General features: G+C 31.1%; 1 protein-coding gene across 1 annotated transcript in view; it reads left to right on the forward strand.

The window, feature by feature from the left end:
• Positions 1–2,425: 2,425 nt before the first annotated feature.
• Positions 2,426–15,933, forward strand: part of LOC124356925 (cleft lip and palate transmembrane protein 1 homolog) — a 50,236-nt gene continuing 36,728 nt past the window's right edge. Inside the window, exons 1-3 of the mRNA XM_046808230.1 lie at positions 2,426–2,741; positions 7,781–8,002; positions 11,341–11,499. Of these exons, the coding sequence (XP_046664186.1) occupies positions 2,655–2,741; positions 7,781–8,002; positions 11,341–11,499 (468 nt within the window). The 5' untranslated portion in view covers positions 2,426–2,654. The remainder of the gene's footprint in view (positions 2,742–7,780; positions 8,003–11,340; positions 11,500–15,933) is intronic.

Below are 15,933 nucleotides of genomic sequence, written 5' to 3' on the forward strand. Positions count from 1 at the left end.
ATTGTTTGTGAAAGGCAAGATTACAACAACGTCGTCTTTTATGAGTTTGAAGAACCACCAATGATGCTTTCCAAGACTTTCTCACGTGTGCAGCCAGGAAAGACGAGTGAATCTATGTGAAATTCTGAATCAGGTAATTGTGATATAAGTTCCTTCACTCGTCTTCCAAGGTAGTCGCCGACCGAGAGTTTGTACATACGGTTTGTACTATGTTATTAGGCTGGAAATTGGTAACTTTTCTTATTTCACCAGGCGAAGTTAGGGCTAAGAAACTTTCTAACATAACCTGGGACCAACGGCTTAAAGTTGACATCCGAACCACCATCAATGGCCGAGCAGGCGGACTGCTTACAAGGACAGGATCGCTCAGCGGTTATCCATCCAAGAAGCAGTCACGCAAGGCATTGCTTGATTTGATCATCTCGCTATAACCGGCATACCCGCTACACCGTGCCATTGGCTGGATACCATTCAGAGAAATTGCTTTGCCAGGGGCGAAATGTAACAACTAACAACTACTTCAAGTTTACCATGCAAGTTCATCCAGCACACAAAACCATTTAGTTGTTGTGTGGAAGGAAGTTCAAGGAAGGCACTATCTACTTATCCGAGGTGATGAGCATCGCTTGAATTTTACCCCCTCAATGAATCTAGATGGTAAGCTTGTTTCACTTTATCGTCTATGAAAAGGAGACTTCAATGCGAACCACTGCTGTACACAATTTTCTTCGTGCCGCTGTTCACACATATCAAAATGTACTATTTTTCTCTAGGGAAACCTGATTAAGTAAAACTAACAACATTCTCGAGTTCACTGTGAGTGGCAGAAGACCCTATAAAAATGACATTATATTTGCCCGCCAGATCAGTGTCACACGCTTTTATATAACACTGAATTATTTCATAACCCGACCATCTAACTTTAGATGGTTGAGAGTTTTTCTTATACTTAGCTACTTCAAGATTTTTTAAGTTAATCGCTACAAGAAACAATTTCTGCTATTTTAGAATTATATGTTTTTATTACTCTGTTAAGCTTAGTTATTTTATCATTTAGAGCTTTATTTTCTTCTAAAATATTTTTACGGCCACTCGTAAAGATCTGAGTTCCTTGTCTAGCAATTTCAGAAAAAAATCTTTTTTCAGACACATTTAGTTTTTTGTCAGCGGATAAGATGTCAACTTTCTTTGCTAGAAAAGCTAGCTGGCAACATTCCTTGTCAAGATTAATGCCAGGATGATTAATGCAGCTTTTATTTCAAAAAGTAGGTGCACTGCAATGTGCTCTACATTGTCCTCAAAATTACTGGAACTATACAAGACGAATTTTAAATCAAAAAAATGTGATTGAAGACTGTTGCTCTTTTTGCAAAAATTTTAAATTATACAATTTAACAACTGCTTAAGAAAAAAGTGGCACGTTTCAAGGATGTTGAATCAAACTGGCGGTGTGAATAGTGAAGTTTGTTTGTAATATTGAAACTGGTCAGCTGTGTAAGCTGTTCTTTTAATTCAAAATTAGTTATTACGGATACGACCAGTCTCTTTACAAGAATAACATGTCACCGCTCCGGGCCTAACTTGAGTTAACCGTGAGATTTCCAGTGATTAATCCTGGTCCGGTACTAGTCGAAAGATAGGTGCGAAGTAACAAATACGAATCTATGGTTGAGCAGGCAAAACTTGTTGAAGCTAACTCGGACTACGCTCTCATCAAGTACAACGATAGGAGTGAAGCAGTTATATCAACCTGTCACCTTTCAGCGCTATCCGATGCTATTCTATAAAATGAGGGACTTTTACCTGCATCTTCAGACCCGGATGTTGCGTCCACAAACACAAATCAAGATTGTAACTTACCTCAAACAAGGAGATCGAGAAGCCAAGAATTGAATAATAATCAGCCAGATGAGGCTCCTATTGAACCTAATGATAGTACCGTAATCCATCTTGAAAATCACAATCCGTCCCCTATGACGGACTCCACAATCAACACATCGCCTAGAGCAGTCTACAATCCGTGGTCCCTCCAGAGTAAGAAGATCCTCTACATATATCCGAGACTATGTTTAAATAAAGGATGGATGAATATAGTATTATGTTATATCTACGTGTACAGTCCATCATAACCAGATATATTGTACCATCCATCAAGGCGTCTCTTACAATAGTCAATAGAATAAAATAAAAATAGTTTAGAATAAATTAAATTGGAGTGGAATTAAATATAACATTCTGCTGCCTTTTATCTTTGCCCTCTTTCTGGTCTCTTTTAACTGTTCTTACAACACATAGAGTAAAACCATTGGTTGTTAGTGGATATAATTTAAATTTTATATTCTATGAAATCGGTATTTTATTCTCATTCAAATTTATAATCTGTAGCATTGAATAGTCAGCTGCTTAAAAAATGATTGTACTCTCCCTTTCTTTCTGCTGAGGCGTTGTGGGTATAGTCTGAAGTAAATGAGTTCTGAAATTCTGTGATCAATTTATAAAAGAATTAGTATTGTGTAATGTGTCACATGCTTTATGAAAATGGATGTATATTTAAAATAGTATTTTAAAAGCAAATTTAAATTATATCCGCCAAAAACACTTTTTACGCTTTTTAGTTGTATCCAGCCCATTGTGGTTACTCTAGTTTTCTAATAATGGTTGAAATCAAAGAGATTGTTGGTGAATCTAGTGCTGGCAGTGAGACAAGTCAAAATGAAGCAGTTGAGCAACAAAATGGGGAGGTGAGACTTTAAAATTCTTTTAGTATACTAGCCTAATTTTGATTACATTTTTATGGGATTCTAATCTTTACACTGGGTCCTAACCTAGTTTTAGTAGGTTAGAATTTGTATGTTTTAATTTATTTTCCTAATAATATTTATCAGATTCTATAGGCTAACCTCCAATGGAGTTTAACAGATTTGTTCAAATACAAGATTATAGAATATTTTATAAATTCTTGTAGGTCTATTGTAGCCTATAACCATGCACCTCAGAGTAAACTGTACACAGATATTTTTCTGATTTATAGTTTAACAACTAACAAGATCCTAATGTTAAAACTCATCAAATTGCTATTAATAGAATATCTGATTATATATTAGCTTGGCTATTTATTCAGGCTGCAGATTGCATTCTAAGGTCTTTAATTTAATTTTTTTTTCTTTTGATGGCTCACCTATTTAACAATAGATATTATTTATAATTATTATAGTATTAGCTGCAGTATAATAAGTGGCCACCACCACAATCGAATCAGGTATTTATGAAATCTAAACTATATAAACCAAAATGTTGAATTGGATTATGTAATAAGTATTTCAAATTACAGTATAGTTCAGCTGTTTTTATATCTTATAAATTAATAGTTTAATGATGAATAAAAACCTATCTAAACTTAGGCTCTATGTAGTTATAAAATGTAACAAGCAAAACTGTTACATTTTACTATTTTGATGAATAAAAGTGTCTTTATAGCTTGTGACAAAAATAACCCATGTAAATCACCTCTGTACTTGCAGCCATTACTCAAATACCATACAAATTATTTTATTCTGTTTGAATTATTTTGATAAATATTGTTATTTGTTACATTATTAAAGAGCTGGCAATAATTAACTGTAAATTATTGTAATTAGAATGTTTTTGTAGTCCTATTAGATAGCTAGGTATTTCTAATCGTTAATTTGGTACCATAATTCAATTGTGGTTGTGGCCGCGTACTATACTTCAGCCTCTTATGTCTACAAACCAAAGATTGAATTTTAATCAAAGAATAAATTAAACAACAGTAGACATAGTTTTCTAACATAAAAGTTGGAACTATAGGCACTAAGAAACAAACAATTTATGTTAAGTCCTTTTGAATGCATTTTTACTTTCACCAATCAACATTAAGTTTAAACCAGTTCTCACAAGTAGAAGAATTGAAATTTGCATTCTGGTTTTAGTAGTAAAATATTAAAATCCATGATTAGGAGTATTTGAATAATATGCTTTCCACAGTTCAATTAAGACTTGACACGACTATGCATGATATAGTTTGATAGTATTTACATCTGATTTGTTGTTTTAACATTAATTTGAGAAATTTTATTACTTAATACTGTATTGCAAATTAAAACAGTTAGTAGATGATTGATATTTTTGATATTGAAATAAAACTTGCTCTTTTTTCATGTAAAAGAAAAATAATAAAAAGCATCTAAATTCTTCAACATATGAAGGGCAGGGCATTTTTTAAATATCCTGAATATTAGGTGAAAATTTTGTTATTGTGTTGGATTTATATTTCAGTCTACATATTTAACCATTCTTTAGGAAGAATGAGCATTTTATGCTTTTTACCGTTGTCAGAGTTTTATAGTCTTTAAAGGACCCTCCAAGATATATCAATGTATTCCTGTGAATTTGTATGATGTTGTTTTGATGTGATGGTTCTGTTGAATCTCCCCAACTTACTGTTGACCCAATCATTAAGAAATTTAGAACAAGCATGTCAGATTGTCACAAAATCAAAATTTCCTTATGGATTGAAACTTTGGTTATTAATTTAGACCATCTGAACACTTACATCTTTATAACCACAGTTTGAACATGTTTGACATTTCAAAAATATTATGTTTATTAATTTATTTATCTGTTTGTATTTTATATTTTTGGTTGTGTTATGTGATTCATTTTTTTAAACTGTACCTGAAGAAGTGTAATGCAAAATATATAGTACAGTACTTCAATACTAATTTATTAATTTGTTAGTCTTTTTCTACACACATGCTCATGCACACACACAAGTAGAAGTTTTCTTCTACAAAGTTATTGTAAAACATTATTTATTTTTAATTATTATTTTTCTAACATTAATCAAATGTAAATTGTCTTTTTTATTCATTTCTTTAATATTTTCTTTTTTCTAAAACATTACAAAATCTCAGGTAAATTCAATTTAATATTTCTAACCACACAATAATTGTTCATTCAAATTTAGTTTTTATTTTACTAAATTAAAAGTTATATATTTTATTCCAGTTAATTTAACTTTTAACGTTCCTTATATTTAATTTTAACTAATTTGTTTAATTCTTTTAACATGACTTTAATGAACAAACGTAAATAAAAAAAAAAAATTTCACACTTTAATTCAAGAATGCTTTTTAGCATAATGTTCTTTGAATATATTTTTTCTATGTGTACCATGAAATCATCACATTTCATGTTAAAAATCATAACTAAGTTTAATATCTAAATACTGTATAATAACAGGTAATATCATATCGTAATAAATGTGTTTATTTACACCATCAAAAGTTATATATTCTTGAAATATAATATTTTTGTTTTTGGAGTCCTCATAACATAATTTAAAAATTTTCCTTCTTCAATCTTAAGTCTGTAACTCATTGTTATTTTTGTGCCCACATACTGTAATTTTCTAATCAGATTATTCAAATGTGTTAATTTATTAGGTTTCTCATACAATATTTTAAATTATAATGTTTACAAACAAAATATTTTTTCATCAATTATTTTGTCTCTGTTAGAACATTTATAACAGTTAGTTGTTAATAACTACTTCTTTACTGTATCCATTTATATAAAGAAAAAATAATGGAATTACATCAAACAATTTATAATCAAAATGTTATGTTTCCACAACTGAGATGAATAGAAATGATTTCATTTTATTGTACATCTATTTAGGATATTATGATTATGAAGATAATTATCAAAGAAAATTGCTAAAGAATATATCTTTGAAGTTTTATAAGGAATGACAGAAAACAATATAAATTTAATCATTATTAAAATTAATTAATTTTTTATAAAATGTTTCGAAAACTTAATTGCCTCTTTTAAATATAATTCTTAATTACATCATATGCTATAATGTTTCCTAAAAGTACAACCTATAACAAATTACATTTGTAACAACATTCTTAAAATATATATTGATAATTATATTATTCTTTAAACCAGAAATATTTCCCAAACTTTTTGTAATATCAATAACATGAATTGGTCATTTATATATAAAATCATATTTTTACAGTTAACATTTCTGAAAATATTTATACATAATTCTAAAAAGACCACTGGGAATGTTAAAATTTTGTTATTCATTTGAATAATAAGAAACATTCAATTTTACTCCAATATTTTTTTCCATTGATTAGGTATTTTATCTGTCTGTTTTCAACTATCGGTACAAAACTTAGGATTAAATATATTTGTATAAATATTTGTAATATCAAATGAATAAGTTGTTCAAAAAAAAACTTTCACATAAATTGCCAATATAGAATATTAAACATAAAATTTTGAGATTTTGTAATTTCATTCCTCAATCGAATGTTACTTGTGGTTTTATAGTGAATCATTGGAACTCTGATAAAATGTTTTGTTAGTTGTTATTTTTCCATAAACTGGCATATAATTTCCAGTTTTTGTTTTCAATATTAGATCATTATATTTAGCTCTTACAAAACCAATGTAAAATCCACCATTATTGATCAGAAAATTTACATTTTTAACAAATACTAATCCAAAATGAGACAAATTTCCTACTGTTTCAAATTGTTCAAATTTAAACATATATTCAAATCCATGACATCAATTTTCAAATCCTTATATTAATTTATTTCGTTTTTTTACTTCAATTTTAGAAAATAAAATGGTATACAATTATCAATTCATCTATCATTTCGTGTTCCAAGATATGATTGACCATCTTGTTTTGTTAAAGTTGCAGAAATATAAAATTGAAATTTCGGTATGCATAAACTTTGATATTTAAAAATTCAAAATATATTATTTATTAACGATCAAATTTATCTCATTCAGTATTTTATTCATTAAATTTTGCAATTTCAGCTATATGTTCAATAAAATTTGCATAGATTACAACAAAATGTAATATAATTCTAATCATACGAATCTTTAAATTCTTCCAACATTTCTGGACTCAAGTGTTGATAAAAACAAATTATTATTTCAATGGATTTAATAGATATTTTCTTTTATAATATCAGATGATAAATTTTGATATTTTGTAATGATACACCAATATAATTTATTTATGTACAATCCCATCCTTCACATCTTCAGTTAATTCCTTTTTTTTTATATCATCCCAATATTCTTTTTAGAACCTCACTCGTCTTGCATTACAGTACAAAAAGATGGAAATCGTTGTAATGTCCCGATATCTTTATTTATTAAGAAAAAGTTTCAAATAATTTTTTAAAGAATTTACTCTTCTAGTATAACATTAAATGCATCTCCAGAAATTCCTTTAACTCCATTACTATTTGCATAATATTTTACATAATTTGCTTCATTTTTTTACATCTCATACAATATGTGAGAACCATTTATTTAGGGATAATTTGAACCTTCTTCTTCATCACTAATTAGTTTATCATCAGCAATTCTTTTAATAGCAATTAACACTACCTGTTTTATTGACATTTGACTGTGAATCTGCATTCAAATATATCGCACCTAAGGTCAGTCATGAAGTCAGAAATGAATTGGTAGCAATAATGGAATTAACAATTTATTGAATTGAGGGGACTAAATGTTCATAATCGATATGAGTTGTTTATCTGGACATAATAATTTAGTGATTGCTTTGTTTTGGATGTACTATAAGTTGAGGTATTCGTTTCTTATGTATTAAGTTTTCATGATGAAATCATTTTTTTTACAGTTGACTCTGTATGTGATTTTCTCTGCTATTTTTGTATCTATCGTAATTATAGCTATTTTATGTTTGTTTTAGGCGCCTGTAGACCAACAGCAACCTCCACAAGACAATGGCCAACAGCCCACTAGGCTAGAATCTTTCTTTGCTATCACCAAATCACTGCTACTACGAGCTGTTATATTTTACATCATAACATCATTCTTCCGACGTCCGGCTCCCACACCCGTGGAACAGGGGGGTGCTACTGCTCCCGTCAAACTTCCAGCCTTCAACTATTTCGAAAATGGATCATTAATGGTGAACGATGATGAATTCTAGTACACTAGGCTCACAAACAGTTTAATAACTGTAATTTATGCTTATTTGGAACCCTATTTGCATTTAATCGTACGGATTAATTAGCCTAGTGTTTTAACAGGCACTATGTGTTTTGTGTTATTAGTTTGGTTCTTGTATGTCAGATATTTTGCTATTCAATACAACAGTAAAAAAAATACTGTACTCTTACTACAATATGTTTTTGTTGTATCATGTATTGAAAATTTAATAAAATTGTTTATTTGTAACCCATTATATTGAAAATATATAATTACAATGAGGTTCTCAAAAAAATGTTTCACTGTGAAATTTTTGTGAAACATTTTATGATTCTTTCCAATGCGATGTTCTAGGAATGTTTTTTAAGTTATGAAGCTGTGTTACCCAAAATTAAGAACTATATGCTTAGTCGAATACTACATTTCATTACGTTGTACAGTATGTATTTACTTTATATTTGTCTCAACAATTTGAAGTATATATTCAAAGTTTTCATTTTACAATAAGAGTATGCAATCTGTTTATATATCAATCTGTCTCTGAATGTTTAATGGCTATTTCCTTTTATAAATTAAGAATTTTTGCATTAAATTACGTATCTTATTGAATCCTAAAACTTCAGTTTTATGTTTTAAGAGTCGTAATTACAGTAGATGGTACCACATAATTAAGTATTATAAAATTGAATATTGTATAATTATTTAATACCATTTATTAAGAAGAAGGAAAACGTATAAAGTTTAAAAATATGGTATTACTGTAATACATTATAATTCTTCTATCAAGGAAAGTTCTCTGGTAAATCCTCTTCTTAGTAGAACTTTCTGATGTACGTGGGATCAAGAGTTTTACAGCTAAGGTATAAAGAAAGCGTTACAAAACTGAAAATTATTTACTTTTCTATGTAATCACTCCTTAATTGAATACACTAAGTCAACCTGTTCGGAAGACTGAGATCTAAACTAAACTTCCTCGGTGGTGGAGATCCCTTACGTTGCCACTGCTTAGACTGCTGCTTGGTTCAGGGTCCCATTGGTAAAGCCGTGTTTTTGCCTCCAGGCCAAGTCTTTTGGGTCAGTTTCATAGAGACACAAAAGTTCTCGAGAGGAAGTCACACGATGATTGGAGAGGTTTCAAGACACCCATCTGGCTGAGACTTTGGACATGCCCAGAACATTATGAATAATCGTGAATGCACTGCCATAGGATACATTTAGTTCAATAGCTACTTCAGATACCTTTATCCACCGAGTTACCATTATGAAAGTTTCAACATGAGCAACATGATCTGGGTCAATTAATTGAGGTGTAAGGTCTCCCTGACCGTGGATTGTGTTTTATGGTTTCGCGTCTATGCTTAAACTCAATGAACCAAGTTATTGTAGAAGAAGGACACTTCTCACCATACACTTTCACCATTCTTTCGTAAATTTCCTTTGTGGAACTCCCCTCTTTACAAAAAATTTGATTACTATTATTTGGTATTCAGATTTAAACTCACTGGAATCTATCATGTTTGTTGAGCAGCTCCAGAACTCAGAATGAGGTGATATTAGTAGTGCATTCTCTTAGAGAAGTAAGATAAGGAATCAGGCTAATGAATAAGTTAGGGCTACTTTCCTTATATCTTAGTTGGAAAACTTTTTGTTCTGCCCTTTTAGCTGAATTGTATGTGCAAGGGTAAAGAGCGTTGTCACTGTTACCAAGGATGTGGAAAATGTTGTGAGGAAAATGTTGTTCTGATTGGTTAGTATAAAACCCTTAACATTAGCAAACAATTGAAATTTTTATCATTTAGCATAACAATGGTTCTGTGTATAAAAAAAAATATATACAAAGTAAAAAAAGATGAAAAATATTTTAAATATGAAATTGAAAAATTAAATTTTCCTCATATTTATAAGGTATCTCAGAAACAAAAGATCCTGAACAGCGTTAATAATTTTATGATCCAATTAAATATTAATTGAGTAAGTTTTGAAGTTTGAACAACCGTAGATACCTCTGTATTGAATAAATGTTTAAAATCCGAAGAAGACAAAATCAGTGTTATACTGCAGTTAACAATAAACTATACGTTTTTTATTCTACAACTGATATGTATGAGATAATAGTATGATTTCAGACATTTGCTATTTTACGTTATAAAAAAGTAGAACACTACGTTTTGAGGATTGAAATCTACCTTCTTCCCAAGGTGTAAAATAACCTATATATATTTTTTTTAAACTTATAAACTAAGAAGTGCACTATTATACTGCCACTCCAAACTATAGTAATTATTAAGTAATACCTGACTGGTGTACGAACCGCATAAAGTCCAGACTAGAAAGATGAACTCAAGCACTGTTACTGCACAGGATTTAAGAGCTCTAACAGTCTCTAGTCTGGAATTCATATTGTTCATGTGTCAGTCAAGTATCATTTACTAACTATTATAACTTTTGAGTGGCAGTCCAGTGCTGCAATTTTCAGTTTATACAACTTTAGAAGAGAGTAGAGTACCTTTGTGTTCTATAATTATAAAAATAATATATGCGTTACACTACAACCAAGACTTTCAAAGTCATGGAACATATTTTTAATGTTTCCTAAAGTAGTTCTTAGAACATTTTTGACCATTATTAAGAAACAATTATAGTTACATATTATGTGACATGTAGCCAGAAAATAAATAGGTTCATAATTCATGTATAGTAATTCGGTAGCCACTTAAAATGTATCACTTATAGTGACGCTTCATACCAAACGAGTTAAAAATGTGTATATATTTATCTAACGAGTTAATATTATCTTTGGACTCACACTAATGGATATAGTTTCAAATGAGCTATAATAAGGGGTAATGCTGCTGAAAAAAAAACTGTAATTCATTTTAACGTAATTTTTGAATAATTACATTTTTAATCCTTTATTTATTTACAACCTTTACTGGATATGTTATCTTGCATGTAATACGCCTATATTATTGTTGTTTTGCTTAACTAAATACTGTACTGATTTCACAATAAACAATTTTGATAGTATATGACTCAGTAGTACAGGATTGTATTGTAGTTTTTGAATAATTGCCACATGTTTTAAGAAGTTAAACCTGCATATATTGTAACTATATTTATTTAGTTCACTCAGTGAATGGTAACTTTTTTTAAATTTTTGCATGGATTAACTGTAAAATGTGTAGATGTGTTATTTAGTAGTATTATTCTCTTTAATAGCATCAAAGGAATACAGCTAACATTGTAGCAGAAGTTTGACATGTAAAGCCATACGGAATGGTGTGTTGCCTGAGCCCACTAACACTGTTCCCTCCACAGGATATGTACGTGTTCCTCTCGGAGGAGGAGAGGTTTGTACGCTTCGACGACCCATCAGCACTCATCTGGAAGCAGCAGGATCTGGTATACGGAGACTGGACGGGGGGTCCCAATGGTGACGGCACTTACACCATGGACTACACCATTCAAACTTCCGAGGTAGGAATATAGAACGTACAGCCAGACTGTACATAGTTTAAAATGTTATTAAATTGCTGATTACACTTTCTATTTAAGTTACAAGTGCTCATGAAATCCTGATTATCGGTGTTGAATAGAGTTTACAAGGCATGAAGATAGAGGCATTCGGACAATTACGATAATTATTTAACAACTAATTATGCCACACGATAAATTTTCATAGTTAAAGTAAAAAGTAGGTCTTATTCACCATTCATACACGGAGTTTATTATTTCTACAAAAGAACACCATTATTTTCAATTTTTTAACGGCATTCTGTTTATAGGTGTTAAATTTATTACAAATTTATTTAACCCTTTTAGTCCCAACATCCTACTTACTGGTAAAATATTTAATTTCTTCTTGAAAAACACAAGTGTGTGGCTATCTGTAGGATGTTAAGTACATATTTGTTAGTTCTTAATAAAGGCAGCTTTTTTCTATAATTGATGTACATTATTTAAAAAAAAAGAGGACTCCAGACCATTTTATGTAGCATAACAGGCTTCCGAAGGTTAGAATGAGGAGCATCTCATGGAGAGACATTCATGCCCATCATCGAACATGATCTTGCATATGTAGAAGTTAATTTTCATGTAAAATTTCAAGTTTATTGCACAAGTTATTCTCAAAATATCCATGTTAGACAAACATTGAAACTCACTGAAGAGAAATTTTGCCAGCTACACGATAGATCTCACTATCCCTATCGCTTAGTGTTACAGCGTTGCTGTGAGTGATCTGTTTAAAAGTACAGGAATCATTATATCCACTATGCATTTCTTAAAAATACATTGTATTTATTTAATGGTACTACTGTCAATCAAGTGCCACCAAAGATTCCTTTGAGTATTACCCAATTGTAAAGGAGTACATGGTTGCCACATCCAAGTAGCTGGTGAATACTGTCAAAATTGACTCAAAACCACAGAGTGAATACCTACCAGAATATAAGACCTGAGTGCTCAACACAGCTAATCTCATGTGGTGTTTTGGCAGCACATTGAAATCAGCGAGTTGTGATCATTATATTTTAATGTTCCTTATTACAGTAATGAACTGCAGATAAAATGAATTAAACATGTTATACTAACTATTATCATCTAAGTTTTCTGGGTACATCGGAATTTTGGCACATTCATATTTTCATCCTACAATCACTTTATATTCTAGTGATATAGAGTAGAGGCTGAATTTAACCGAGGTATTTCACTTGCGAAAAACACAACACAGAAAATACTACAATTTGCAACTTTTTAAATACCAGTGAATAGACTTCTAATATGAATTTATTTTAGAAGTTTATAATTTGAAATGTATATTTCGTTCAATATTTTATCTATTACAATAAATGTACAATATATCCAGAAAATATATACTGGAAATATATGTGATAAAGATTTAGTTTCTGCAATACATGATATAGAAAAAAAGGCAAGGCTAAGAAAATTTGTTTCATTTCATAATGGAAACAATTATTAACATTAATTATTATGTTCCACTTTTTTGTGAAGAACACATATGCACAAACAAATAAATGTTATTAAGATTATGTTGTAGCGTTGTTGTTTCCTTTCTGAATAATTGTTAGGCTTATATTTTAAAAGTCATTTATAATGTGACTTTATGTATAATAAATCACGGGTTATTAGGTAGTGTAACAAATAGTATGTAGCTTATTTGAAGAAATTAGAAATCTTTATTTATTTTCATCAATAAAAGAATAGGTGTCAGTTAATTACAATATGGTCATGATAGTGTACACGATTTTGATAACCATAGCAAAAATTTAAATTCGTTAAAATACATGTCTTTTTTTTCTTTTAAAGGTAAGTGTTTGTTGCAATCTTTAACTCTTTTATGGTGTAGATTGATTTATATCCAAGCCAGATGCGTAGTCGTCTTTGTAAGGTCTTGGAATAACAATTTTTCAAATCTTGTGAAAGCATGTTGAATAGTCTTGCTCTAATATAGGAAGGTTTTCTGGAGAAAAGAGTATTTCTGTGTAATTACCATGTTGTACGTGATGATCATGAATAGTCCTCATTCTAGGCAAGTTTCCCTGTGAAACAGCATGAGTGATGACTTAAATGATATAAATAGATACCACTGTGAGAAAATGTAATATATTCTCTCACAAGAGGCCAAGTATCTTAAAGGTCTCTTAACAGCTATCTCGAGGTTGAAGAGCATGATATGCCATTTTTGTTGCTGTTGGAGTGCTTACAGGAAGTGAAGAATACAGAGTGACGGAAGAAGGAAGTGAGGATTAACAAATTCTTAACATTTTTAGATTTAATATGTTGTAAAATATACTTTAAAATTTCAAGAACAAAAGATCAACCCTTTTGATTTGATCATATCAATAAAAGACAATAAACATAAATTTCAAGTACCAGAAAACCATATCAAATAGATATACTTATACTTATACTTATACTTTACTTATACTTTTGTTTCCGCAGGAAGTTGGCCCATCTTAGGGCTTCTGCAGGTCCAAAACTGCCCTGAATAGGAGGGACAGTGTTTAGGGTAGGGTGGGGTGTTCCAGCCCTTTACAATGATCAAAAAAATTGTTCCATGCTATAGAAGGATTGATCTATTAGGAAATTTTTTAGCTCACTCTTGAATTTTTTGTTACAATTGATTGTTCTTATTGTTAGTGGTAAAACTTGATAAATTTTTAGTCCAGAGAAAATTTGGTTTTTTTTCAAAAAGAGTAAGCCTATGTTTGCATTGAGAAATTGTTCTTAAATCTAGTATTGTAATTATGACTATTGTTTATAAATTCTAAGTTTTGAGATTTTTATGTACCAGGCACATTCATAAATATATAGACATGGAACTGTTAATATTTTTAGGTTTTTGAAGTGATCACTACAATGTGAGCGGGGAGGGAGGCAAGCCCAACATGGCTCTGATGGCCTTTTTTTTGCCAAGTAAAAATTCGTTTGAGATTTGAGGCTGAGCCCCCCCACAGGATGATTGAGTAAGAGATGTGAGACCTCGAACAAACAGTGGTATACAGATTTTTCCAATTGGTTGTTTTTGAGTTTTGCAAGGTTTCGAAGGACAAAAACGCCTTTGGCTAATTTGCTTTCAATTTTGACCAACTGTTCATTCCAGTCTAACCCATCATCCAATATCACCCCCAGCAGTTCTGCTGATTTTGTGACATCCATCTCCCTGTCACCAATGCACAAGCTAGGAGTCCAGGAATTTTTTGAATTTTTTCTTTTGTTTTGTCTGGATGCAGATGCATTTTGTTTTTTCTTGATTGAGTTTGAGGTGGTTTGTTTTTCAAAAAATTGGGCTAGATTGTTTGCTTTGATGAAGGATTCTAATTCCAGGACTCCACAATCTCTGTGCCTGGTAACTAGGGTAGTGTCATCAGCGAACATGTAAAGATTTTCCACACTGGAATCTTACTGGTTATGTTGTTTACATAAACCAGGAAAAGCAAAGGGCCCAGGATTGAACCTTGTGGCACGCCATTTCGGATCAAACTGGGTCGTGAAAGTGTGGATTTAATTTTGAATTTGGTTGTGCTGAGAAACCTCCACTACCTGATTACCTATTGGTCAAGTATGAGGTTAGCCATGCGATGGCAGAATTTTGAACGCCCAGTGCTGATAATTTCTTCAATAAGATGACCGCATTGACACAGTCGAAGGCCTTCGATAGGTCAGCAAAACAGCCGAATACCGTCTCACCAGCCTCGACCGCATCAATGCAACCATTTACAAAATCAATTAAGGCCAGTTTGGTTGATTTGGATTTTCTGAAGCCATACTGCCTCTCCACCAGGAGTTTATTTTCCTCCAGGTAGAGAGTCAGCTGGTCACAGATTACCCCTCTCAATGATTTTGGATACTGCCGGAAGGAGCGATATTGGACGATAGTTGCAGACATCGGACTCATCACCCTTCTTTTTGAAAAGAGGCCTCACCTTGGCCACCTTGCAGGCATCCGGGAAGGTGCAGCTGTTTATGGAGGCATTCACCAACTCCACAAGGGGTTTAGTCAGTTCCTTTTTGACAGAATTTAATAGCCTTCATACATAGACCATCCACTCCGGCCGATGTTTTCGGTTTGAGTTTTGAAAAAAGTATTTTTTTAGTATTCTATCATCTATGGGCCCTGAAAGATTCTAGTTTTGTGTTAGGGTCTATGTTTGGACCGTCATTGTCATCAGAGCAATAGTTTAAATTTTCATTTATTTGGTCTGCAATGTTTATGAAGTAATTGTTAAAAAATTCTCCAATCTGCTTTGGGTGATTTATTTTTTGTTTCCAATTAATTATTTCAATATTTGTTATCTTATCAGTGCTCTTTCCTCTAAAATTATTTACAACATTCCAGGATTCCTTTTGTTTGTTGTCAGATTCATTTATTATTTTGTTAAACCATTC

Source organism: Homalodisca vitripennis, chromosome 3 (genome assembly GCF_021130785.1).
Source record: "Homalodisca vitripennis isolate AUS2020 chromosome 3, UT_GWSS_2.1, whole genome shotgun sequence".
Classification (NCBI taxonomy): Eukaryota; Metazoa; Arthropoda; class Insecta; order Hemiptera; family Cicadellidae; genus Homalodisca; species Homalodisca vitripennis.